We start from the raw sequence: 27806 nt of genomic DNA, 5'->3' as shown, positions 1-27806 counted from the left end.
CCAGACCCAGCATCCAACCGCTCACTAGTTTATTAACCAAACCAGTTTTATCGTATCTATGTACAGTTTAGTCAAGAGTTGAGCGGCTATCAATCGTTTTGCACAAAAAACTTATTATATTCACACATCCTTGGCTGCTTATGTTTCACAGTAGGGCTGTCCCTGACTCGGAATTTCAGTTTACGAGTGAACCGGGGAGTTGGAGCACAGCTGAAGCGCGAGCGTGCCCGAGCCTCGGTGAGCCGGTGTGAGAGAAACAACACACAGCCGGTGACGGCTGCAGAGAATGGTGATTCGCGCGAGTAAAAAAGACAAGATGCTCGCGGCCTACGGGGGCTTAATTGTTTCCAAGGCAACCTATCTTTACTACAGCACATAGCAGAGCAGAATCAATAGGTGTATGGTGCGCAATTTGCACAGCGCAAACGTACATCTGCTTTGGTTTTTTCTTTTGCCATTTCCTCTTTAGTTTTGACCACTCTTCTTCTATGGAGTTTGACGTGACACATTACCGCCACCTATTGCCCTGGCATGATAACGTCAGTGTTTTATTCTCTTTTATTATAATGTAGCCTGTCGGCATCGGATAACCTGCATGACAAATAAAAAGCAAAGACTTCGCTTTGCATGGCCGGTGGTCCAGACAGACATGTCCTGTCAGATCTTATTTTCCAACGACGCTTGATTAGACTACCTATGTCATTGTCAGTGTTACAGTGAGATGTTAGATTGCTAACTTAAATTACCGTTGTTTGGTGAAAATAGTTCCGAATGTCTTCTCCTTTCCTTTTCTTCCCCGACATTCTTCCTTCAGCCGCATTCATAGCGCAGCAGCTGAGCTGATTGATTCCGTCTCGAAATGACAGCAGAAGCTGTTTTACCGCTCTCAAATTAAGCAACCAATCGCCGCTAACCGAAACACAACCCACGACAACCAACAGGAGTCATGTACAAAATACATAAAGCGGGACTATATAGAGGCAACGCATTTACCCTGTCTCGTCGTTGTCATCTCGTTGTCATATTGGTGTGGACAATTTCAGCACATTTGAATATTGGTATGGACACGTCCACACGGTCCATACGCAATTTTACGCCCATGGTCAGCAGGGACTACGTCTAAATGCAAGTCATTACTTGACACTTTAGTATGGTTAAACATGACTATAAATCATTATAACAACGTTTATAGGTCATAAAAGTTGAAAAAGCATCATAGGTCCTCTTTAATATCTTTTTTATTATTATCTAATAATTTGCTGTAGTATTCTTTGTGATCCATGGACTATCTGAATATTTATATTTCATTTTGATTTGATAATATAAATACATGTACAAGAACTACTAATTTAAACTTCACAGATGTGGTAAATCTGAGCTGTATTACCAGAGAAAACCATGTTTAGAACCTCACATTGCCTCCAGTAGTCTAATAGGCCACTTAATGATGCTACACCTTTAACAAAGGTCCAGAGCCCTGTTTCAGGTAGCAGGTTTTACATACTCTGGGTTTAATCCTGCGCTCTGAGTTGGTCAACTCAGAGCGCAGGGTTGATGAGTAACTCTGGGGTTTCGGTTTCAGAACAGTGGATCAGTGTTGGGTCAATCAACTCTGAGCGTGTTCACTGTGGGTGGAGCGTGTGCGTAAAAGCCATAGTCAATGGATCGCTGATAACATGATTCACCATGGAAACAGAAGAAACAAATGCTTGATCCTCCCACTTCTCCACTTCTCAAAAGAAAAAAAAAAGACTTCTCCGCTCCTCCCACTAGAGTTAGAAATATTAATGAATGGGTTTATGGTATGGAGAATAATTAACGGGGATATTATCTCATAACTCTGATCTAATCACCTTGGCCATTCAGAAAAAAACGGGGGAAAATGTTTTCTCAATAGAATCATTACGCTTCCATATGAGAAACAATCTATTTTAAGAATTAAGTTACGCATATCAGCAGCAGCAAAAGTAGGCTATTAAGCTTGCTCTGCACATCATTGCTGACAGTGTTGTCAGTATGTAGGCAAGCTATAATAGGCCTACTGTGCAGTAAACAGACTGTCACTTCTTTTAAATGGGGAGTGAAAGACATTAACGTTTGACACATTAGACAGTTTCCATTGTAGAGCTTGATTGATTTATTACCAGATCCCTTGTCCTCAAGTGATCACAGTTTAAATTATTATATTCTATATTCATATAAGGCTATTTAACGAAGCTCGTCTGTGACTCTGGGATGACACAAGTGAACAGTAATGATCGCGTGGGGCCGCAGAATTACATTTCAACCTGACAGACATCTGTTCAGTGGCACAGACGTTAAAAATGTCCTATTAATAAAAATATACATACAATACAAATAGGCTTATTAATCTGAATGTAGAGCCTGTTTACGATGTGTAAGGTGGCCGCCTATGAACGAACGAGAGCTGAGAACAAGGCTACTGATCAAATAAATTATCGATCAAACGTAAAATCAGTACATGATTAAATGATACATGATAAAAACATCCCGATGGAGATTTCTATGGAGTGATTTTGCTTTAAATTGTACAGGGACGCTAGCCTGGCTCCGCCCGCCTACCTACTTCCGCTCAATTTTCATTTCACTTCAGTAGTCAGTCTGGGGGTGGGGTGTGTACGAGGGATTCTGCTCGTCCAAATTTTTGGCGGTCCAATCAGCGATCAGAGCGAGTGGCTGAGAACGATGATGTCGAAGTCGCGCTCCAGTTTCAGTTGAATGCTGCGTTCCTTTATACTCGGAACTCGGAAATTTCCGACTTGGTAGTTCCGAGTTCAGACCTGTCTGTGTTCCAGTGCATCTGCTCGGGAAAGTATGGATGCCTACAACCCTTCTCATCCAAATCACTAAACGTTAGGCTCTAGCAAGTTACCGTTGCCAGGTACCGGTAGATCCATAGACAACAATATAGTAAAGTCGGAAATTTCCTATTTCCCTGTACAAATGAAACGCACCGTCAGAAGCCGGCTCATGACATACGTCTGACCAAACGTGATGTGATTGGTTGGCTAATCCAGAGTGGCACTGGGCAGATCCAATAGTTTTAAACTTCAACAGACACCCGCCTCCAAGTGAGTGAACGTTTGCCAATTACAGCACTTCCAGACCTTCTGTACAAATGAAATTAAGTACGATGGTCTGGTTGGACCAGGCTACAGGGACGCGTTGTAACAGTGACTCTTTCTTCAGTCGGAGCTGCAGCGTAACAAACTCAGGGTAGGTCTAACCACCTCCCGAGCAGGTTAGAGCAACGGCGTATGTTGCCGCAGTAACTGACCCTCGGTTGCGCTGAACCTGCTACCTGAAACGGAAAACCGAGAGTTTCCACCAACTCAGAGCGAACAAACTCCGGGTTGCCTCAAAACCAGCTACCTGAAACAGGGCTCAGCTTTGTCTCAATGCCCAATATCATCCATGACCTTTCAATAAACTAAGCTGTAATATCAGATACGTCTTATACATAAACACTTGAAATGGAATCTAAATGTTGGAAAGCTTCCCTCGTGCACCCACATTCGCCGCGCACATATTACTTTTTGGACATTCCATGTGCACATAAGTGCAGACATTTCGGCAGCAGAGCAGTGTTTGTGTGCGTTATTGCTGAAAACGTTTGTCCATTGTGAACGACACATAACATGTTTTAAGTTGAACCTACCGTGACATGTATATTTATTTACCTGAGTAACTCACTGTGAGTGTTCACAGTGAGTGAGTTTATTAACTTGTTTGTCACAGCCTGTGTTTAGCTCATTACTGTGTAGAAAACGGCGATTTTGCCCGCTTCATTATCATAATTTACGCTTCCTTAGTTGAAGTTAGTAGCCTAATGTCACACTACTATATGTTAGCCACTGATATTAATGTTATCTCGGTACATATAGCCTAAAGCCATTTCGGCGATCTTTTGTGTGTGAATTTGCGGGTCCCTAATTAGTGTAACGGTCACGTTAATGAGCCATTACGCCCTTTGTTCTGTTATCACTCCTTTGACCACACTAGGCGCCTTTATTGGCTTGCGTTTGACCATTGATACACTGTGTTAGTGAAACAGTATGGTTGTTTACCTATAGTAGTGCTCAGGCAATTACTAATGTAGATATTTCCTTTATCATTTTGCATATTGTGAACATATGTTATTTGATATGAAAGTGAATGTGATTTCTTGTTAATTTCCTTTTCAGACCACACACACTTACTCACATATGCAGACATAATTACCTCAAAGCCTAAGTTATTTATCCTGTACAGTGCTGTGCTGTGCTGTAAACAATCTATCTCCTATTAAAGCCCATGACTGTACCCCAGGAAGACACTCTGCTCTAACCCTATTATTGATGATTAGAGCAACACAATGTTCCTAAACATCATGTTCAACTTGGTTTGCACTGATGGAACTTTCTTATTGGTGCTAATGATCTAAGCAGAGATGAGAGCAAGCAGGGGTGAGCTGAGAGAAGATAGCTCTACAGTAGTAACCTATGGCGCTTTTCCACCGCATGGTATCAGCTCAACTCGACTCGACTCAACTCGCATTTTTGGCGTTTCCACCGCAATTTCATGCTACCTGGTAGCGGCTGCTTTTTTGGTATCGCCTCGCTCTAGGTTCCAAGCGAGCTGAACCGATGCTAAAAGGTGACGTCGGCAGACGGCCGGCCACTGATTGGCCAGAGACTACTGTCTGGCCAATCAGTGGCCGGCCGTCTGCCGACGCTTCTGATTGGCCAGAGACTACCAGCTTCATTCTGTTGTTTATTCTCCCCAACTCTCCGGGACTTTTGAGTGTATTTACGCCGCTTGCAGCCTACTCTGGCTCTCTTTCATTTGATTTGCATCACAGATCCGAATCTTTTTTCCATATATTCGCTAAGCTTACCCAGTGTTGGTTGTTGGGGAAGTTACTTTTAACATACGAGAGGAGACATGTAGGGCAGCTAGCAGCTAGGCTAAATAGAATAGTAGCCAGCTGGGACAGACATGATAGCGAGCGATTACATTACAAGCCTCGGACTGAACTGATTACCTCAATAAAATATTCAGGCTGAGACACGGCTTGCATTTGAAAACACGTATCCTGAAACAAGCACTAAACAGTCAACTTTATCATGCCCGTGTTTACGTGCATAGGGATGTACGTGACGCATCCCTACAGATGTGTGGCAGAGTCACATCAGATCAAACAGATACAAGGGGGGTATTTCTTAAACATTTTTCATCCGTGTTTTTGGCGGTTGGTTCAGTCAATAGTGCAACAACTGCTCGTAATTTCTGCTTTGCTACTTTGCTCCAGAGTAGGCTTTCAGCCCCTTACGACAACCCCGCCCACGTTCAGGAGGTACTATTTGCGGTGGAAAACGACCCGTGCTGCTACCAAACCAAGTTGAACTGAGTCGAGTTGAGTCGAGTCGAGCTACATGTGTGGTGGAAAAGCGCCACTAGTTCATGAAATGGTTCTGCTTTCTCTTTCTACTGTATCTGAACCTTGAAGTGAAGAAAATACCCGTTTCAAATCTGCCATTCCTTTAGAACAATTCAGGACACATTTGATGCAATTGTATACTGTAGATTAAGCGTAGTTTTCTTTCAATATTCGCTCAGTATCTCACTAAGGGACACGCCCCTCGCGCTGTCCCCCAGAAGCAATTTTACACTACGCCAGTCGTGACTGGCCAAGAGACGTGACGTCTGCCTTGCAGAGGAGGGACTTCCTCCTACTACATAAGTCCCGTTGTCACGTCATCTCTTCAGTCTTTTACCTCTTCTCGCTCCTAGAAGCACCTGTCGGAAGGAAGTTGTAGACGGCCTAGCAAACTGTTCATAGAGCGAGCTAACCCCTCGGTCACCGAACGCTAGCCTACATCGCTACAGCAAACCTCTGAGTTGAGAAGCTAAAGCTAGACTGTCACCATACAGTAGCTGATAGTACCCAAACTAGCTGCAATCCACTTTGTTTAGCTGACCTGTCACTAAACAGGCCAGCTAAACAAGGTTCCCAGGTTCCCAGCCGCTCGAGCTAACCCAACCCGACGCTGTCGAGGCTAGCCTACTGGCACAGCCTGACGAAGCCGAGGGCAGTTACTCCGAGTCGGGAGAGGAATCCATTAGCCTCGGCTCTGATGAGGACGAGGAGGATGATTCCTTTTTCCCCCGCACCGCGTCGCCTATGGTGGTAGGCGGCGTGTGCACCAGCTCCCCGAAACCGTCCGTCAGCGTGGATGCATGCGAGTGCAAAAGCACACACCAGTGCACAAAATCACACGTGTCCCCCTTCCCCAATAAAGTGTTTATTAAAAATGTTTCAAAGCGCGCATCCAGGCTCCGAGCCAAGGGCGCAGCTTCATGCGAAAACAGAAAAAACTATAAACATAAAAAAGGAACAGAATGTAACAAAACGGTGCCTGGTGGGTGCGCAGCCCACCATGCCCGGCACGACAGCGAAACCAGCGGGGCTGGGGCCACTGTCTGGCCGGGCCCAACAGTGGCGTGCATGTGGTGCATCGGATTGGGTTATAAAAACTATAACCGCCGATATTAGACTTACGCGCTCTGAACAGATACATGAGGGAGTACAGTTTCAGAATGCTGACGCACGCCGCTCTTTTACGCTGTGTGCGCCCAGGAGACTGGTTCACAAGCATAGATTTAATGAACGCCTATTTTCCTATCCCCATTTATCCGCCTCACAGAAAATATCTCAGGTTCGCCTCCCATGGCGTAACGCACGAGTATTTGGTTCTCCCGTTCGGCCTTTCGTTTAGTCCACGGGTGTTTGTGAAGTGCACAGAGGCTGCTATCGCACCTCTCAGGGAGGAGGGAACGTGTTTGGCGACATACATAGACGACTGGGTTCTAGCCACACAGTCACCCCAAGAGGCTCAGACGCAAACCAGCTTGTTAATATCGTACCTTATGGCCCTGGGTTTCACATAAACGTGAAAAAGAGTGTTTTGATTCCTTCTCCAAACATAACGTGCCTCAGACTATTAGGTCTGACGGCGTCGGCGCTGGTAGTAGTCCCACTTTGCCGCCTACATATGAGGCCGGTTCAGCGATGGGTTGCATCACTCAAACTGAACCAGACCCGCCACGTTTTGGTCTCCATGGCGTGCGCCTTGGCGCTGCGCCCTTGGAGACGCGGGCCCTTTTTAACTACGGGCGTTACCATGGGAACTATCCTGGCAAGGAAAGTCCTTTCGACAGATGCCTCTCGAGCAGGCTGGGGAGCCGTATACGAGGGCAGATCAATAAATGGCATGTGGGGTTCACATATGCAGTTTGTTCACATAAACTGCCTGGAACTTCAAGCCGTGTCGCTGGCGCTGAAACATTTTCTTCCCTTTCTGAGAGGGCAACATGTTCTAGTCAGGACGGACAACACCACGGTAGTGGCGTATATACACCGACAGGGGGGGGGCTACGCTTCCGTCAAATGCACACGTTGGCACACAGACTTATCATGTGGAGCAACACTCACCTGTTGTCTCTGAGAGCAACACACGTGACGGGCGCACGGAATTGGGGAGCAGATTTGATGTCCAGGGGCGACCCAAGCTACAAGGATTGGAAACTCCACAGCGAGGTCGTGGCCCAGATATGGGAGAGATACGGTCGAGCGGAGATCGATCTCTTTGCATCAGAGGAGAACACTCAGTGCCCTCTGTTCTATTCCCTAACCGGTCGGAGCGCCCCGTTGGGGCTGGATGCTCTGGCATACGAGTGGCCACGCGTCCTCCTATACGCTTTTCCCCCATTAGAGTTGATCATTCCTACTCTCGCCAGAGTGCGAGAGAGGGGTCATGCACTGATCCTTATAGCCCCCCGTTGGGCGGGGAAATACTGGTTGGCAGAAATAGTCCAGCTGCTGTACAGCCAGCCTTGGCCTCTGCCTTTACGCAGGGATCTCCTGACGCAAGCGCACAGAGAGATCTTCCATCCTCATCCGGAGCGCATGGCTCTGTGGGCCTGGCCCGTGAAAGGATGAACCTAACGACTGCTGGTCTCCCACAGAATGTCATTGTGACTATTCAGGGCGCCAGGGCTTCCTCTACACATTACGCATATGACGGAATATGGCGTGCGTGCGAGGAATGGTGCGTGAAAGCTGGGGAAATAGCTTTCCAGAGCCCCGTACCTGTTATTCTAACGTTTCTACAAGACTTGCTGGATAAAGGCAAGGCTTTCTCCACCGTCAAAGTGTACTTGGCCGCTATATCGGCTTGTCAAATAGGGTTTGGAGACAAAACGGCAGGCCAACATCCTATTGTTTGCCGGTTAATGAAAGGTGCACGCCGTCTTCGGCCGGTGTCGCGGAACTTGACTGCTCCGTGGGATTTATCTACGGTGCTTGATGCGCTGTCACACCCACCGTTTGAGCCCTTACAACAGATAGAGCTTAAAAAGCTCTCGTTTAAGACGGCTTTGTTGCTCGCGTTGGCCTCGGCTAAACCCATGAGTGACATCCATGCTCTGTCGGTAAACCCGGCATGTATGCAGTTCTTACAGGGGAACTCAAAGGTTTTATTAAAACCGAATCCTGCATTTGTTCCCAAGGTAGTTAACTCTGCGTTATCATACCGCCCTATTGAGCTGTTGGCTTTCCATTCTCCTCCTTTCTCCTCTCAGGAGCAGGAGCGGCTGAATGCGCTCTGCCCGTTACGGGCTTTACGCGTCTATGTTGATAGGACAGCTGGATTCAGGAAATCCGAGCAGCTGTTTGTATCATGTGCTACGTCACACCTGGGAAAGCCTCTCTCGAAGCAGCATTTGTCACACTGGATAGGGGAGAACGGGGTAATTTGTCACATGGGTTGGATGTCACATTCGTTATATCTCGCCACCAGAGCGCGCTAGCTCTGAAATGTTGATATAAAAAAGGTCCAGAATTGGGATCAGAGGTCACATACATAGACTTCCTTGGAGGAAGACAGCTGCATTTCAGGTGAGAGGATGTTTTGTGTTTTTCATGTCAAATTCCAAATATTTTGCTTCTCAGTATTTTTCTTCTAGGCTTTTACACAATGGGTTTATAACAAAACACTTGTTACCCTCAGAAAGTGTGAAGGGTAAACTATAGTTTAGATTGTGGTTAGCAAGCTAATTAGTTGTCAGATGGTTGTTGGCCTTGATGCTAGCAAGAAATTCAAGTTGGGGTTGGTCGTCAAATTTTTTGGGGGGTTGGTTGTCACATGTTATCTCAAGGCTGCAGCCAGAAAAGGAACCCAATAACGAAATAAATTGTCAAGCTGTATCCTCACTGACACCCCAGAGAAGGAAAGAATAGAGCAGGAAAAGGCAGCTAGCAAGCAAAAGAAAAAAGGGCAACAAAATCAAAACAACCCAGTGCATCCCAAACTAGACCAGCTGCCAAGGCTACAGAACGTTATGTAGGCCTATTTGTCAACTTGACAATGCAATTAAACATTCAAATTTGGTTCTGCCTCCTTGCCTTCTTTTTAATATTTTTCCCATTAAGATAACATTGTGACAAACAACCCCATAGTGTGTGACAACCGACCCCTTGATGGGGTTGGTTGTCACAATGTGTCAGAGTGTCTTTGATGGTAAATTACTTCTTCATTACAATAAGTTGGAAAAAAAGAGAGACACACATTTCTAGCCAACACCTTAAGCTTCAATTTAATGTAGGAATGGCTATTGACAGATGTTTTGGTGATGAGCAATTCTCACTAGAGTAAAAAGTGTGCCTACTTACCCCGTTCTCCCCTAGTGGAGGCTATAGCCATGGCTTATAATAGCAAAGGTTTGGATCCCCCTATTGGCCTACACGCACATTCAACTCGCGTCATGGCCGCATCGTGGGCACTGTTCCAGGGGGTCTCAGTGGAAGAGATATGTGCGGCTGCCAGCTGGGCAACGCCTCACACTTTCACTAGACTCTACAGGTTGGATGTTACTGCGCCTAATCTGTCTCACACAGTCTTGAGCGTTGGATCAGTAAACATGCCTGTTTGACAGGTTTTTGTGTACTGGTGCTTCTTTGGCAATACGGGAGTTACTATATCCCATAGTGAGATACCGAGCGAATATTGAAAGAAAACTTAAGGTTCAGAAATTAACCAAGGTTTTCTGATATGAGTGATGTATCTCACAAGATCACCCTCCTTGCCCCGAGCGAGGAAGAGGTGTTTAGCCTATAGACTGAAGAGATGACGTGACAATGGGACTTATGTAGTAGGAGGAAGTCCCTCATCTGCAAGGCAGCCGTCACATCTCTTGGCCAGTCACAACTGGCGTAGTGTAAAATTGCTTCTGGGGGACAGCGCGAGGGGCGTGTCCCATAGTGAGATATCTCACTCATATATCAGAAAACCTTGGTTAATTTCTTAAGTTTTATTTAGGCCCATTAGAACCATTCCATTCAAAAACCTTATTAGGCAATTAACTGTCTTAAGACAACAGGAACCAAAGTGAAATTTAACTGCGGGTATTAAGCTAATAATGCTTTGAAAACGTAACAGAATAAAATATATCTTTATGTTGAGCTGGAATTTATGCAAAAAACATAAATATGAAAAAAAATTTGCAATGACATCCTGTGGAATTGGCCTGCTTCGACAGGAACAGTTTGCTCAGTGAATACTGGCTGAATGCACAGTGAGGTCATCCTCTACACAGATGCTATCAGAAACAGTGGGTCTCATTTATCAACCGTGCGTAACACAGAAAAGTGGGTGTACGCACATTTCCACGCAAACCACAGCATTTATCAATATGGACGTGAGCGTAGGGTACGCTCAAATCCCACGCCAGCTCTCAGCTCGTGTACACAAGTTTGTAAACGGCATTGACTCGCAGTGCAGGATGTGCCGGGTAGCCGATGAATTTGTTGGACAATTATTAGAAGATAATACAAATGCAGTGTTTGCTCAGACCGAAATAAAGATATTAATCACTTAGAAATGTGCAGCTTATGGTGTGCAACTGAGCAGGAGCGCTGATTCAATAGTGCGCACACAGGCCACTTAGGAGCGCTGCATGGGACTGCGTATGGGCAGTTAGCTCCGACTTGGAGCAGCTTGGGGGACACTGAGGCACGGGGGCTGCATTCATTCAAATTGTTAGCCTAATGCCTCGTTTCCACTGAGTAGAGCGGGTCGGGTCGGAGCGGCTCAGAGCGGGACAGCTCACTTTTAAGAATCTCTGTGGTGTTTCCACCGCTGACCCTACCCTTACTGGTAGGGCGGGTTTAGGCTGGACTGCGATAGCCGCCGCCAGAATATGGGTCAAACTATCGGGCTGTGGAACAACTGTGGTACAGCCAGCGGTCTCTCGTTTTTGCTTGGTCAAACCAGCCGCTTCTTTATTTATTCCCCCCGTGTTGTTCTGAGCACAGAGACGGCTCGGTGCAACTGATAGAGAAAGTGAGCGAGCAGCGCTGGCTGCGGCAGCTACGTGACATCGTAGCAGTGGGACACAGTGTAGCCAACTGATTCATTTAATGACCAGGAAAAACACCACACAATAAACAGTGCCGCGCTCACGTTTTCGCCAAAACACAAGACTCTATTCACTCTAGCCGAGGTGACTACACAAGGCGGAAATGATTCTTTCGACCAACTGTGGTCAAGCCAGCGGTCTCTCGTTTTTGCTTGGTCAAACCAGCCGCTTCTTTATTTATTCCCCCTGTGTTGTTGTGAGCGTGTATTTACTACTATCTATGGCGTAAACACACAGAGACGGCTCGGTGCAACTCATAGAGACAGTGAGCGAACAGTGCTGGCTGCGGCAGCTACGTGACTAGCAGTGGGACACAGTTTAACCAACTGATTAATTTATTGACGAGGTAAAACACCACACAATAAACAGTGCTGTGCTCACATTTTTAGCCAAAACACAAGACTCTCTTCACTCTTGCCGAGATGACTACACATGGCGGAAATTATTCTTTCGACCAATCAAATGACGGCAGTGTGTAACTCCGCCTTTTAGGCACCCTTTCAGGCGGCTAGTACCCCTACGGACTACGGAGGAGTACTGAGATTAGGAGCGGCTCAGAGCGGTTAGGTGCGCTTAAACCGTACCCTACCCAACTTTTGGCAAATGAAAAGCCAAACTACCCGGACCGACCCGCTCTACTCGGTGGAAACAAGGCATAAGTATAACATATGTAGGCTATGCAAGTAGTACGCTGCTCTTTATGATAAAAAAAATACACGGCACAACATTCAGCTTAACATTATATTTATTTGACGCACTTTTGAGATTTTATTTCCTCTTTTAATGTGTCATTGATCGATAAAGCGAGCAATTTATTTCCACCATTAACCGGCACGTTTCGGCTGTTTTTTCCGATCCGCTGGTAGAGCAGGACGGTGGGCACTCTCACAGCTGATCGTTGCCGGGTCGGCTTGTGCAGCTGACGGCCGGGCTGACCACTCGTGACTGTATGCTGTCATACAGTAAAACGCAAAATGTGTTATTTTTTGTTTTTAAAACCTTTTTGAGTAGTGCTATCTAAAAGGGTAAATATATTCTAATCATTCAAATCTCTGCAGACGTGTATTTATTTCATGGGGACCATTATCGGACAGTTGGAGCGTCTTTTTCTCCTCTACCACTTATATTATGCCCGCACCTCCAGTTGGTGTTGCATTTCAGAGCAGCAACACGCTTTTTTGAGTCAGACCACTTTTTCTTTATCTATTTAAAGAAATTGCTGTTTTATAGCATTTGAGCGATAGGCTACTGATGTAAACCTAAAACGCAAAATCCTCAGCTGGAGATCGTTTGTTGTCAACACCAACACTTTTGACCGCAGCAGTTATTTTCTTCCACTGATGCCTTCTGTCGTTCTTTGATGCCGCTTGTAATGCTCCAAAATAAAACTCAATTTCTACTTATGGGAAGTTCCTTTTCTTTGCCGTAATGCACATATCCATGTCTAGTCTAGGTCCTGGGAAAGTTTTGTATGCGCTTCATTTAGCGGAGAATATCTCAACTGTTATAGACCCCAGTGAACAAAGTGGGATGTGTGACAAAATCTCTATCCGGGGCGAAAGTCCTGAACATGACCACAACAGGTGACTAGTATCACACTACTTGCTGAATGGGACTTTTTTTCTTCCTTTATAGATATCCTCATACTTTTTTACCAGATTAATCTTCATATTAAGAGAAATACTTTTTGTATTACACTTTGTCTAAAATTGTTATTAAAACATGCAAATGAGGCAATATCTCATTAAATATGCGTATCAATATGAAAACCTTTTAGTAGAGGTCCTGGATACGATTTGTATGCACTTCATTTAGCGGAGAATATCTCAACTGTTACAGACTAATATGACCCCATTGAACAACATGGGATGTGTGTCAAAATCTCTACCCAGGACGAAAGTCCTGAAAATGACCACAACAGGTTACACGAGTATCACACTACTTGGTGAATGGGACTTTTTTCCCCTTTTAGATATCCTCATACTTTTTTACCAGATTAATCTTCATATTAAGATAAACACTTTTTGTATTACACTTTGTCTAAAAATGTAATAAAATATACAAATGAGGCAATATCTCATTCAATATGCGTAGCCTATATAAACCGTTTAGTAGGGGTCCTGGATACGATTTGTATGCACTTCATTTAGCGAAGAATATCTCAACTGGTATAAACTAATATGACCCCATTGAACAACATGGGATGTGTGACAAAATCTCTACCCAGGACAGGTTACACTATCACACTACGTGGTGAATGGGACTCTTTTTTCCTTTATAGATATCCTCATACATTCTACAAGATTAATCTTCATATTAAGAGAAATACTTTTTGTATTACAATTTGTCTTAAAAATGTAATAAAATATGCAAATTAGCAAATATCTCATTAAATATGTGTATATATAAACCCTTGAAGTTACAGATTTTCTGAGGGGATCATAATGTTCACAATGACAATGATTATAAGGTCATAGAAGAGTGTAAACATTCTGATTTGATTGATATATAATGAAAATGGCTAAAAAAAAGTCAACCTACTACGTACTGTATGTACGCATATTGAATGAGATATTGCCTAATTTGCATATTTCATTAAATGTTTTAGACTAAGTGTAATACAAAAAGTATTTCTCATAATATGAAGATTAATCTGGTAAAAAAGTATGAGGATATCTATAAAGGGAAAAAAAGTCCCATTCACCACGTAGTGTGATACTAGTGTAACCTGGTTTGGTCATTTTCAGGACTTTCGCCCCGGATAGAGATTTTGTCACACATCCCACGTTGTTCACTGGGGTCATATTAGTCTATAACAGTTGAGATATTCTCCGCTAAATGAAGCGCATACACAACTTTCCCAGGACCTCCACCAGTCGTAAAACCTCTGGGCGAGGCCTCTAAACTGAGAAAATAGAGGGGCGTGATATTCAAATAACGATTGTTTTCAGCCGCCGCATTTATCAAGGCTGGCCTGGCGTATGCCGAGATTGGCGAGATATGACTGTTTGATAAATCCCACGCGATACCTGGCGTGGGGAGCGCCACAATCTGCACCAGTTTCCACGCAAGTTTGATAAATGAGGCCCACTGAGAGGGACAAGACTGACAAGACTTCTTTGCAAGCGATAACAGTTGGGAGCAACATGTGTCTATATATGTTTTGGGAGAAATGGAGTAAACACATACCTCTGTGGACTGCTGTGGAGTGCTTTCAAGCTCCATGCCTGGGGAGAGGATAAAAGAGACAAGAAAATTAAGGAAAAACCTGTATTTTTTTGGTACACAAATGCATCAGTGCTCCAATAATTTAAGGATTCCTATCACTTCACTACCACATTGTCTATAAATCACTAGTAAAACCACTGCTGAATCAACTACATTGATCAGCAGTACAACTAGCTTTGTAATGAGCTGCCACAAGCATGAAAAGTGTCCTGGAAGTGGGATGCTGAAGATGTTCCAGCAGACCCTTCTGGGCTGTGGACAATATGGCATAGCAGTAGGCCAAGTAGAGACTAACCTGTGCCTCGTTGCTGGATAAACTCTGACAGTGGCTTGTGGAAGAGAACCACACCTCCTACTACAGCAAAGAGCAGGAGGAACCATAGGGAATAGCGTATCCTCCTGCTACGCAGCAAAACCCTCGCCATCTTCCACTTCATCCACGATGCAGCAGACACTGAGATTATGATTCCTGGAGAGAAAACCTGAAGTAAATTAATAAAATTCTTCCTCCACCACTGGTACATTGTATGAATATCACCAATACTGTACTGTATTGTGCATTGGTAGTGCATATAGTTGAACAGTACCACTGTTGTCCATGTGTAATAGAGTGCATCCTTTATGTGCAGTGTCTGTTCACCTACGGCAGGGGTTCTCAACCATTTCTGGGCCAGCGCCCCCCTATCCATTTTCCAGGTCCCATGTTGCCCCCCATAAAAGAAAATGAAGGCTAATTGCCTCCCTTGAATTAAATCAATAAGTTTATTATTATTCAATGTGTATTATTATGATTTATACTTATATTTATTTAATTTTTATATCCTTACATTTTATATAATTGTTCCCATTATTATTATTTGGCTATATTATGATTAAAGAAAATTGAGACAAAGTAAGCTAACATGTTATTTATTCTCAAATAACCACATTGGTTAACTTTGCAATCAACCTTTGAAATTAACCCTATGACATCACACCAGCCTGTGCATGCATGATGAATGCATGCCTGCACGTGAGAGCGGTTGGAAGATATCAGAACCAATTAACGTTTTTAAGATCAGCCATTTTAGATTTGTCAATAAACGGCAGGACTCGTGGGAAAGAAATCAGGATATTATTGAGATATTTGTTCTTCTTTTTTTTCCGGAAGAATTAAAACATTTTATTCCCACATCACAGCAACAACGGGTGATAACTTCCAAATAACATGGCAGGAGTTTAAGCAGTCAAAATCATAATAAAAAAATTGTGGTTTGACGGTTTGACATTTATGCTGGGTTTACACTACACAATTTTTCACGCGATTTGACCGTCGCAGACAATTTTCCAATGTCGGACTGAAATCACAGGAGTCTTGCTGGAGTTGTGGCACGTGCCCGTTATCTCAGTCGTTTGGTGTAAGGTGGTCTTATGACCCGATTTCAGCCAGTCTTCTTCCCGACTTGACGCTAAGACATTATCAAACATGTTTGATATTATTGTAAGCCTTAAAGCTACTACGAGTAAGTCGGCACGTTGGCGACACCTTTGAACAAAAGCGGTAGTATTTTTACGACGCCAGCTGTTTTCTAGCTCGTGCGGGGAGAGCAAGATTCAAATAATCAGGAAGCAATATGGTGCGTGTCCGTGTGTTGAAAGTGTGAGGGCACCGGACTCTTTTCGGCTTCCAGAGAGTGGTTAGTGACACAGCATCAACTAATGCCAGTAAGTGCTAAACACACCTGATTGCAATGAGTTGATGCATTGTCACCTCTCACGTAGCTGAACGAGTCCGTGTCCGTCAGATGGCAGTTAGTTAGTAGTCTATGGATCACGATGAGGTAATGTGTTTATGTTGTTGTAAATAATGACTATTTCAGATGAATAATGGTCATCTGATGATGCTGGTGAGGCAAAGTAAACTGTGTAAACACTGCAGTCTAGGTTCGCTCCGTGAAATTGTGTATACGTTGCTTGGCAACGCCCTCCCGCCCGCCTATCACTATCACACTCCTTTTAGCTTTTCTTCATTGCATTTTCTTTTTTTTCTTTGATGGTTCAGCCCCGTTATCAGTCATTATGACTACAAACAACTGTCTCAAACAAGGCTCCCGCTTCCCTTCCCTCACCTGGAGCCATAGGCTTCTCAATTCACGTTGCTGCGCCACACTGAAATCTGCGACCAATGCGGATATGTGACCATAGAGCATGCACGCGTGAACCGAAAATCGAACTGGGTGTACGACCAGATCAAATGCAGTAATAAAAACTATATAAAAACGTCTTTCTTTGCACTGATGGTCTCGTTTGCTGTTAAAGGTAATTTATGATTATGAGAGGAAACATGAGGCTGTTTAAAAGATATTTAAATGTTACTCGTTGCCGCTTTAAGGGGTTGGCTCAAGCAAAATGACGTGAACACTGTCAACCACAAACGGGAGCACTCTCTCCAGCACCAAACACGACGCAGGAGGAGCGGCATTAGTCGCGACCTGTGTCCGCCTGTGTGTCCTTCCTGGTTCGGGAGCAGCAAGGCCTATGAACAGCAGCAGCTAAACAGGATAGTGAAGACGGCCAGCAGGATCATTGGTGTCCCTCTCCCTCTGCTGATGGTGGCCTACCAGCAACGCTGCACTCGCAGAGCCACCGCCATCATTAAGGACATTCACCATCCCTCACACAGCCTGTTCTCCCTCCTGCCATCAGGGAGGAGATACAGGAGCATTCCCTGCAGATCCAGCAGGATGCTGAGCAGCTTTTTTCCACAGGCTGTAAGGCTCCTGAATGGACTGTGCCCCCTCCCCCTCCCCCTCACACGCACACAAACACCCCCCCACCACCATTAACTTGGGTACTACAGACTGACAGGAAACTGTCAAGGACACTCCTGAACATTCTTTCAGCACTTTATTCAGACTGATGTCTGTTTTTATTGATATGTCTGTGTTTGCTTGTTGTTTTATGAGAGTCTGATAATTTTTAATTATTTTTTTTTTAAACACTGTATGATGAACTAGCGAGAAACGGCATTTCGTTTCATTTGAAATGACAATAAAAGGAATCTTGAATCTTGCTCCTGACGACGTGAGGGTTTCATAGCCTCGTTTGAAAATACCCTTTCACAAAGCAAGCACATCGGAAGTTGTGCATTGATTGGGGAAGGTACGAAACTATAACTCAGGTATTCAATTAAATACTGGTGGCCTTTTTTCTTACTCTGTGACAGTCATTTTGCAGATAGAAGCTAGGCTATTGCTTGTACGAAAAAGAAAAAGAAAGCCGCTCAAATGTATCTTTTATTGCCTGTTTTTGCCGCGCATCAATAACATACATCATAGTGGCTATATCATTTACAACGTAAATACAGTATGTTAAGTTTTGACATGAAATAGGTTAAAATACATTAAGCAGATTTTTGAATGGAGTTTGGTGTGACGTTGCATTGTGGTATTCGAGAGGCATAGCCTAATTTTTTAAAATTTATTTAGCCTACAATTAAAAGCAGCAGGGGTTGTAGCCGATTGAGTGGTCTGTACACTGACTATGGTCTCTGCCACAGACTGTGTGCCACCACTAGGGGGCGATGATGCTACTGGCACGGACCAGTCAGCTAGTGGCACGGACCAGTCAGTGACCACATACCACTGGTCATGACCACTAAGGACCAGTGGTCATTGCCACTTGGGGGCGACTAGTGTATATATCAATATAATATCCAACTTTTTATTTTTATATAATAAGTTAGGCTATAAAGAGTGCAAAAAAAAAAAAAAGATGTCAATGGATCTCTATAGCCCCTTTTACACAGCCAGTGAAAGCCGGGAATATGCCGGCCTTTCGGCCCTCCCCCCAGCTGTGTAAATGCGACAGTTGCGGAACGAGGGAAGAAAGGTGCGAGTGATCGTTCCGGGAATTTTACTACCTCGGGGGGTAGTAAGATTCCCGACACGATCAGTTCCGCCTCTCTGTTTAAATGCTCCAGCTTGTTGTTGCGGAACAGGGGGGCGTTTGACGTTCCATAGTCTACGTTCTAAACATGCGACCATGTTAGCAGTTGAAGGACGTGTGTTTAACATTAACCACGGCGGCCTGATGTCCCGTAAAAATCACCAAATAAAAGGAACGGTGTATAATCTAGCTGATCATAAGGTCCGTTGCTCAATCCAAACCCCCGCGCTTCATTTTGCAGAGTGTATGAGTCTATTTCTGCCCAGGAGAAGTTGTACAATGGAAAGCTAGGCTAGGCTAAGTAAGGGATAAAGTATAGCGAACGGGTCACTTGCTAGAAATAAAGACCGACAAGCTGAAGCAGGAGCCCGACGCGCAGCGGAGGGCTCTTGTTCAGCTTGAAGGTCGACCTAGTAACGGGGGAATAGTCTGCTCGCCCCGCTAGACTGTCTGCTTCAGCTGACTGAAGGCTCCGGCTCAGCTGTTAGCCACAGAGCTACTGTTTTGCTAACACATTCCGCCGCCGCTATTATTATCCTAAGTCTGAGCGTATATCCACACTTTATTTCTGTCTACAGTAACGTGACTTCACACACTGTGTGTATGTGTATGTCTGATTGGCAGATCGCTGCCCTCACAAAGAGACTCGCTCACAACCAACCTGTCACACACACACACACACACACACACACACACACACACACACAGAGGTGAAGCGGTCGGATTGATTTAGTCAGTTTGGTTAACTGTCCCAGTGATGTTGGACTCAGCGCGTAGCGAGATCAACTGGCACATCGTGGGGACAGTAAAATACGGCCCTCTTACTGCAAGCTCCAGCACTTCTGCTCTCAATTCACCGGCCATTGTTGTTGTTGTAAAGCAGCTGACCGGCGCGGCGCTAAATGTTTACGTCACACCTGACGCTGTTTACAAGCACCTCTTTCATTCCGGAGCGCTGTGTAAAAGGGACTACTGATGCGCCAGCAGGCCGGCGTTGCTTGGTTCTGTGTAAATAACACAGAAGCAAGCAAAGCCGGCATATTGGAGTGATGTTGTTCCGTCAATATGCCGCAATCTCTGTGTAAAAGGGGCTTATGTTTAAAAGCATTGCCTTTACAACCATGTACAGGGATGAAGAGAAAGTGAGACCAGTGAGCAGTCGCTGTCTTTTCTGTGCCACTAGCTTGAGCGCACTGTGGCAATGACCACTGGTCCCTAGTGGTCATGACCAGTGGTAAGTGGTTGCTGAATGGTCCGTGCTACTTGCTGACTGGTCCGTGCCAGAAGCTCCAGCGCCCCCTGGTGGTGGCACACAGTGGCCTGTGGCACAGACAATGGGTGGTCAGTGTACAGACCACTGAATCGGCTCCAACCCCCTCATTAAAAGTCTATCGGCTATATGTATATTATTACAGATTAATATTAAACTGCTTTATTGCCAATAGTAACAAGTGCATAAATAAAGCAAACAAACCTCTCCAATAATGTAAGCGATTTCTAGCATAATAATTAAATAAAAAATAATCGGGAAGGGGCAGCACCACCTCTGCCTATTGCTGTCTGGCCCTCGCTGGGCACTAGGTCAGCTTGCAAAGGCTCAGGGCAAAGGTGGTGATGTAACAGGACTTTTTTTAGGCTGTTGCTGCCGGGGCGCACTGATTTTGACTTTTTTTTCTCCAAGTAGGCTAAGGGAAATAGAATATTTGCAGTTTGCATTACCCGGTTAAAATTCATGTTTTTGAGCGCTTCAAGATCCGATCATCATCAAAGTGTAGGCTTTTTTTTTATTTGACTCCGTACCGGGCCGTTTACTGCATGTCCTGCACATTTCCACTATGTACCTCTTCAACTGTAAAATTAAGCTGAAAAAATTGACCAATTTCGGGGGGCGCAGCCGTCCCCGCTGAGGACCCGTGACCTACGGTATCCGTACCGCTACACAAAATTATGCTATGTAGCAATTTATTATAAACTGCTGTCTGTTTACTTATTTTACGTTTAGCCACTCTGCTGAAATCATTTTAAGGTTATTCGTACATAATACCCCCCTGGTCTAATGAATTTTAATAACCATAGACACATACAGTGTTTCTCACAGGAATTTGGGATACTGTGGTATGGACCCTGGACCTTCATTTTCCTTTATTTAACCTCGAAAGATCAATTGAGGGGTGACCCTCTTTTACAATGACGTCGAGTTTGTACATATACACAATATACAATGAGAATACATAACAAGTTTACACACACACACACACACACACAGACAACAACAATTTAAAACATTCAGATCAATTGAATGAGAGACATAATAGCCTAATTAAAACAGTTACAATTGTAGCGGGGCTGATTCAAAATAATAATTTTAAATTGGTTAACAGTTATGAGTGTATTTATTTTAATTGTATGTTGTAGGCTGTTCCAGGAGTCAGGGGCACTATGGCTAAAAGCGGATTTACCAAGCTCAGACCGGGCATAGGGGACATATAACATGAGCATGTCAGTTGAGCGGGTTTGATAAAGCCCATCTGAAATAAGCAGCATTTCTGTCAAATATAGTGGTAGCTTTCCAGTCAGAGCTTTATATATAAAAATATGCCAATGTGCATCACGTCTCTCCTTAAGGGAGGACCACCCAACCTTTTCATATAAAACACAATGGTGTGTATCATAAGCATCTCCTGTAATGAATCTCAAAGCAGAGTGAAATACAGAGTCTAGGAGTTTAAGGCATGAACGAGATGCATGCCGATAAACCACATCACCGTAATCAAGGACAGACATAAAAACTGCCTCAATAATCCTTTTCCTACTGAACAACGGGAAGGTGGCTTTATTCCTATAAAAATAGCCAATCTTTTGTCGGAGACGACAGACAAGATTTTTTATGTGAAATGTAAAAGAGAGTTTTTCATCTATCCAGATGCCAAGATATTTATATTCAGTGACTCTTTCAATATGAGATCCATTATTTGTGTGAATAATAAGATCATTAAAATGTGTAATTCTTGCTCTGGAAAAGCACATATATTTTGTTTTTTCTATATTAAGGACAAGCCTGAGATCCACTAGACAGTTCTGCAGGGTGTTAAAAGAGCTCTGTAGGTTCTGAACAGATTGTTGCACTGAATCAGAAATGCAATACAGTACAGTGTCGTCAGCATACAAATGGGCATGGCAGTTTTGTAGTGATGAAACAATGTTATTGATGTAAATTGTGAATAGGACTGGACCTAAAATTGAGCCCTGCGGAACACCATTTCTAACTGTTAAAAACTCAGTTTGGTAGCTTCCCAGCTTAACTGACTGCTGTCTATCAGAGAGATAGTCCCTAAACCAGCTACATGTAGAATAATCAAAACCAATTTCATGCAGCCTCTCTAAAAGCAAATGGTGATCTAAAGTATCAAAAGCTTTTGACAGATCAACAAAAAGTGCTGCACAGTGCATTTTTTTATCGATAGCTGTAACAATGTTGTCTAAGACCAAAGTGACAGCAGATATAGTACTGTGGCCTGCCCTAAAACCAGATTGAAATGGACTCAAAATGGAAGCACTGGATAAAAAGGATTTCAACTGAGTATTAATGACTGATTCTAGAATTTTTGCCAGGCATGGGAGTTTGGAAATTGGCCTGTAATTGTTAAGATCACTTTTGTCACCCCCTTTATGTAATGGAATGACGTGAGCTTTTTTCCAGACTTTAGGAACAATACCAGAAGAGATGGAAAGATTAAAAATATGGGTTATTTGTTTTGATATGATAAGAGCAGAGAGATTTATTGAAAATGGGTCCAAATTGTCCTCTCCCATGTACTTCCTGGGGTTGATGGCAAGAAGCGCATCTACAACAATACTTGTTGGGACTTGAACAAGGCTGAAAAGAGGAGTTTTAGAGACAGGTGGTATGCTATTTTTATTTCTCGTGGTGGTAGGCGTAGAAGGCGTAGATACTCCATTGTGAAAGAGTTTACCAGCAGCTATAAAGTGTTTATTGAAAGCTAAACCAATTTCTTTCTGATCATTTAAAATATGATCATTTATTTTTAACTGACTGGGAACAGTGCTAGAATTGTTTTTGTTATAATTCACAGCCTTCCAAAATAGTGCAGGGTTGGAGTAGCAGTTTGAAATTAGTTCGAGGTAGTAGTCTGATTTAGCTTTCCTAACCATGGATATGCACCTATTTCTGATTTGTCTGAAAGCAGTCCACTTGGAGTTTTCACCAGAGCGTCTAGCTAGGGACCATGCTTTATTTCTCTCTGCAAATATATCGGACAATTCATTTGTGAACCAGGGGTTTGATCTATTTTTTACTCTGTGCTTTTTAAGGGGTGCATGCTTGTTCAAAATGGAGGAGAAAGTATTGGTGAAAAATTCTAAGGCCAATTCCACATCAGATATTTCACTTGTGAGATGAATGTCACTTTGATAGAGTTCATTTAAAAATGCTTGCTCGTTAAAACCTTTAAAATTACGCTTAATGATGATTTTGGGTTGAGATTTTTTAAGATGAATACTTCTGATACAGGCCACCGGGCAGTGATCACTGATTCCAAGCTCAAAGACACCAGCAGAAACTATTTTATTGCTTTGATTTGATAATATTAAATCGATCAAAGTTGATTTTGCTGGGTTTTTTAGATTTGGTCTTGTGGGCTCAGTTATTATTTGTGTAAGATTTAGGTTGCTACATATTTCTTTAAAAGGTTCAGAGGCACCAGAAAGCCAGTCAATGTTAAAATCACCCATCATAATGACCTCTCTATTTACATATGGAGAGATTAAATGTGCTAGCTCACTCAAGGAGCTATTTACTGCTGAAGGGGGCCTGTACACACCAATTACAACAAAACAATCATTGGATGATAAAGACAATTCCAAAGCAATAAATTCAAAGCAGCTTCGAACAGAGACAGCATGTAGTAATGATACAGAATAATGTGATTTAACATAGACAGCCACTCCCCCACCCCGTGTGGTCCTGTCTATTCTGAATAAACTATAATCATTTATTGCCACCATAGAGTCATGTGTACTGCTCTTCAACCATGATTCAGTCAGAACCAAGACATCTGGGTCAGCCTGAGATACTAAGATGTTAACATGGTCTAGTTTATTGTGCTGAAGCAAACTTCTTATGTTTAAGTGAAGAAAACCCAAACCCTTTCTTGTTTTGAGGATGTTTGGTGAGTTTAGCTTTGATATGCTCATGTCCAGGTTATCAACAGCGGGGTGGTCCAACACAATTGACCTATTACACATAATAGGTACATTTTTCAAGTTACTTGTAATCCCAAGTGGTCTGTGGCGTGACCTGTAAAATCTATGAGGAGGGATTAATGATGATCTGACAGACTGACATACAGGGATTGGGTGAGTTTTTATAGTAATGGATGTTCCAGGCCTGGAGGGGGCGCTAGATGCATGGGGACTAGTGGTCATGGAGGCTGTGTCACGTGAGCTAACTAACTCTTGACTGACCAGGTGTGGAGATAGTCAATCATGCTGGACAGAGTTTGCAAGAGGAGTGACGCTAGGAACCGATTTTATTTTTAAGAGCATATTGCTGGCCAGAAGATGTTTCCCTTGTTTGTTTAAATGCAAACCATCGCTGGCAAAGAAAGACGGTCTGTTCCAGAAAACGTTAAAATTGTCGACAAAGGGAATGCCCATGGAGAGACAATACTGTTTGAGCCAAACATGAAGTTGGCGTGCGCGGCTGAATTTGATGTCACCAAATCGAGGGGAAGGCATGGGACCAGAGACGATACATTGTTTCCCAGCGGTCAAGACGGAATCGATTAGGGCTTTAAAATCAGTTTTAAGACTTTCTGACTTTTCTGACTTAAGGTCATTTGAGCCGATATGTGTCACGACCATAGATGCAGCGGGATTACTGTGGATAATGTGTGGTAGCACTGAGTTGATGTGGGATACCTGGGCACCGGGATAGCAGAAGGTCTCCGCCCTCGGCAGGAGAACTTGTCGGACCATGGATGAGCCAATGAGGAGGCACTGGAGCTCCGCTGCTCGGCCCTGCTGCGCTGCAGAGCAACCAGGTGAAGGCCGGGCTGGATCATTAGCCTGCAGTGTTGATGCCCGCGGTCCAGAGCGGCAAAGTTGCGTAGGTTGAGCCGGGCGTCTGGTGGATCCTTCTGATCGTCTGATGATGGCATCCTGCAGCATCCTGCGTCGGTTCTCTCCCGTGTTGGAACGACGAGACGTCTGGGAAACACCGGCCACAGGTGGAGAGGAGACAGCGGCGGCGTAGGAAGCGGCGGCGGGCAGCGAAGTGACAGCGGAGGAAGAGGAGGCGGCGGGTATCGGAACAGCGGAGGGGTAGGACGTGGTGGCGCGTGCCAGGGCAGTGGTGGTATCCCTGTCCACAGGTGAACCGTGGCCAACTGGACGTGGCTGGAACCGGGGAGGAGAGCTAGAGCCATTTGCCATTGATGGAAACTCCTGTAGGCTCATAACTTCGAATCTGTTGCCAAGCTCCAGGCGCTGCGGTGTTGGGGGAGTCCGCGGACGACCACAATGTTTACCCTTGCGGGCTGTTAACCAATTTATCGGTTTAACAGGGGTCGAGCTCAGCGGGAATTGTCCATCCCCTTTGTTGACAGTCGCTGCCAGCTTAGGTTTTGCACCAAGTAGACTCCACTGATCGTTGGGTATGGCTAACACGGGCCCGGGCACAGTGACAGGAGAAGAGGATCCCACAATGGCGGAGCCGGGCCACGGGAGAGTAGGATCATCGCCTGCCATGCAGAGGGAGCCGCAGCCAGAGGATCTTAGGGCGACAAGGTGCTTCATTTGAGTGGAAGCAACAGAGGATAGCTCCATGATGATGTCGTTTTTACCCCTGAGTTCAGCTTGCAGACCAGAGATCCTCTCCTTCAGTCGACCTAAGGTAAGATTGCATTCACACGTTTGTAGCATAGTGGTAGCTGGTGCTAGCTTGCTGTATGGAGCTGCTGCGTTCAGTGCAGGGTTGGTGATATCCCGTGTAGATGGTAGAGCCTTGGCCCAGCCTGGCCTGGTGGGGATGGTGAAGCCTGTGCTGTTGCTCAGGTGAGCGTGCTACTGCTGTTGCTCAGGTGAGCTGCGTGTGCTGCGTGAGCTGCGTGTGCTGCGTGAGCTGCGTGTGCTGCGTGAGCTGCGTGTGCTGCGTGTACACCTAGGAGTGTTTGAGGGAATGCTCCCCCGAATAAATTTTTTTAACCTTTTAAAAGTAAAATTCCTCAATCTGGTGCACTTTGAGAAGCCCGATCTGTCCCTTCTATATACCTATATATATATTATAACCAGGTGCAGAAAAAAACTGCTGAGGGTGAGTATTCATGAAGCCAGGTTTCAGAAAGGCAAAGAAAGTCAAGATTTGTGTCATGGAGAAGATGTTGAACTTGGTCACTTTTTGATTTAATACTGCATATGTTTAAATGCCCACATAATATGCCTTTTGGCTTTGCTTTAGGGTCCCAGATTAATCTTGAATTATTAACTGTTTGAAGAACCTTCCTTTTCTGGGTTTTCATGATTGCTGGATTAAGCAGTTTCTTGCCACCTTTATTTGACATCCGTTGCAGCCCCACGAGTGTCTGTGCTAATTGCATGGCAGTCATCCATGGGCCGACTCCCATAGTTCTGTGGCATCAGTGTAGTCCTTGAGACAGGCAGCTGTTGTGGAGTGCTTCCAATAAAGTTGATCAGAAATACATATGAAGTTCCTCTGCCTCACTGGGGCGTATGCGTGAGCCAACAGGGTTTACAGGATAGCCTACTTCCGTTACCTTCACAAACTGTAGCCTACCTATTTGAGCTGGCTTTATTTATCCATTATTTCGTTTGGCTATTTTTCGTATTTATTTGTGTAGGGTAATGAAAGGCAGATGTTGCAACTGAAATTTGAATTAGCCTTAAAATACGATCAGCTGGTTCAGTAGAGGAATGAAGCATAATAACTCTTGTCCAGCTATGCCGTGATCTAAAAAACAAACTACATTTATTTTTATTTTTTTCACATATTCATCCGCGCCCCCCTGCCATAACCCCGCGCCCCCCAGTTTGAAAACCACTGTTATAGGTAAAGTTACTTTATGAGTTAATGGCTACATTGAAATTTGTCTTTTCGCAAATCCCCTCACAAGATTCCATACTTCGGAGGAATAAGTTTAACAGATTGACAGCAAATCACAATTGTTGTTGTTGGCTGAGAAGTATGTTGTTTGTTAATATTTCTTAAATTGTAAATTGAATAAAAATAAGTTTGAAAGAAAGAGAGACAGACGAGGAGTGTGAAAGTTGTCTTACCCTCTATACGTCTGATGGAGGTTCGATGGTCTTACTCACTCTGACTCTCAGTGTCTGTGTGCAATTGCATACAGCCAGTGTGTGAAGGTGCCTCCCACATTGCAGGCACCAAATAAAAAAATTGTGTATATTTACAAAAAACAATAAAGTTGAGACAGGCAGCGACTCGTCACCATCAAGGTGCTTCCCACATTGTCAGCTTTGCCCCAGGCATAGGCTTGTTTACTTTTGGTTTCCGGTTCATACTGTTAAAAGTGTGCTTATAGTGTTCATTTGCAGTAGTTTGCATATAGTTTCAAAAATTGCACTTATAGTTTGTTTATTTTTTTTGCATTTTTATGCTTTATTGATAGTGCAGAGAGACAGAGGTGAAATGGGGCAGAGAGGGGAGTGACATGCAGAGAACCGCGGGCGGGAATCGAACCAGGGTCTGCTGCTGGGCCCGGCCCGGGGGGGTGGGACGCCCTACCAACTGAGCTAAGGGCGCCCCCAGTTTGTTTATTTCTGCACATGACAATAAATCCTTGGACATTATCTGGTGGTATTGAAATAAATAACACTTCAAAATCAACACAATTCTTCACACAAAACTGAAAAAAGCGGCTCTCTATCGTGCTAAATGTTTGTATTGGAAAGAGCCTATTTTGTGTTAATACGAAAGAGCAATAACCTTTGGAACAGTATGCTTTTTTTGTAGTCAATAAAAGGATTGACATATCCAACTATACGCATCTTTTGGACATTGCATTAATTCACACACGCGTCAGACTTCCATCTAACCCTTACCCCTCGGAGTAATGCTACAGGAAAAGCCATTACACAACCTATCATCCAAACTACAAAGTTTGCCTGTTTGGCTG

At 44.1% G+C, this 27806-nt stretch overlaps 1 protein-coding gene across 1 annotated transcript in view; it reads right to left on the bottom strand.

Moving 5' to 3' along the window:
* LOC307250911 (carbohydrate sulfotransferase 8-like) overlaps positions 1-27015 on the bottom strand; it is a gene marked incomplete at its 3' end in the record, with an annotated part of 32696 nt that extends 5681 nt beyond the window's left edge. The window contains exons 1-3 of the mRNA XM_080028185.1: positions 26947-27015; positions 15002-15175; positions 14668-14705 (exon numbers count right to left, since the gene is read on the bottom strand). Coding sequence (XP_079884311.1) covers positions 14668-14705; positions 15002-15143 — 180 coding nt within the window. The 5' untranslated portion in view covers positions 15144-15175; positions 26947-27015. The remainder of the gene's footprint in view (positions 1-14667; positions 14706-15001; positions 15176-26946) is intronic.
* Positions 27016-27806: the final 791 nt, after the last annotated feature.

Source organism: Ammodytes marinus, assembly GCF_949987685.1.
Source record: "Ammodytes marinus genome assembly, chromosome: 1".
Lineage (NCBI taxonomy): Eukaryota > Metazoa > Chordata > Actinopteri > Uranoscopiformes > Ammodytidae > Ammodytes > Ammodytes marinus.
The sequence above is the reverse complement of the archived record's forward strand: the minus strand, read 5'-3'. Positions and strand labels throughout refer to the sequence as shown.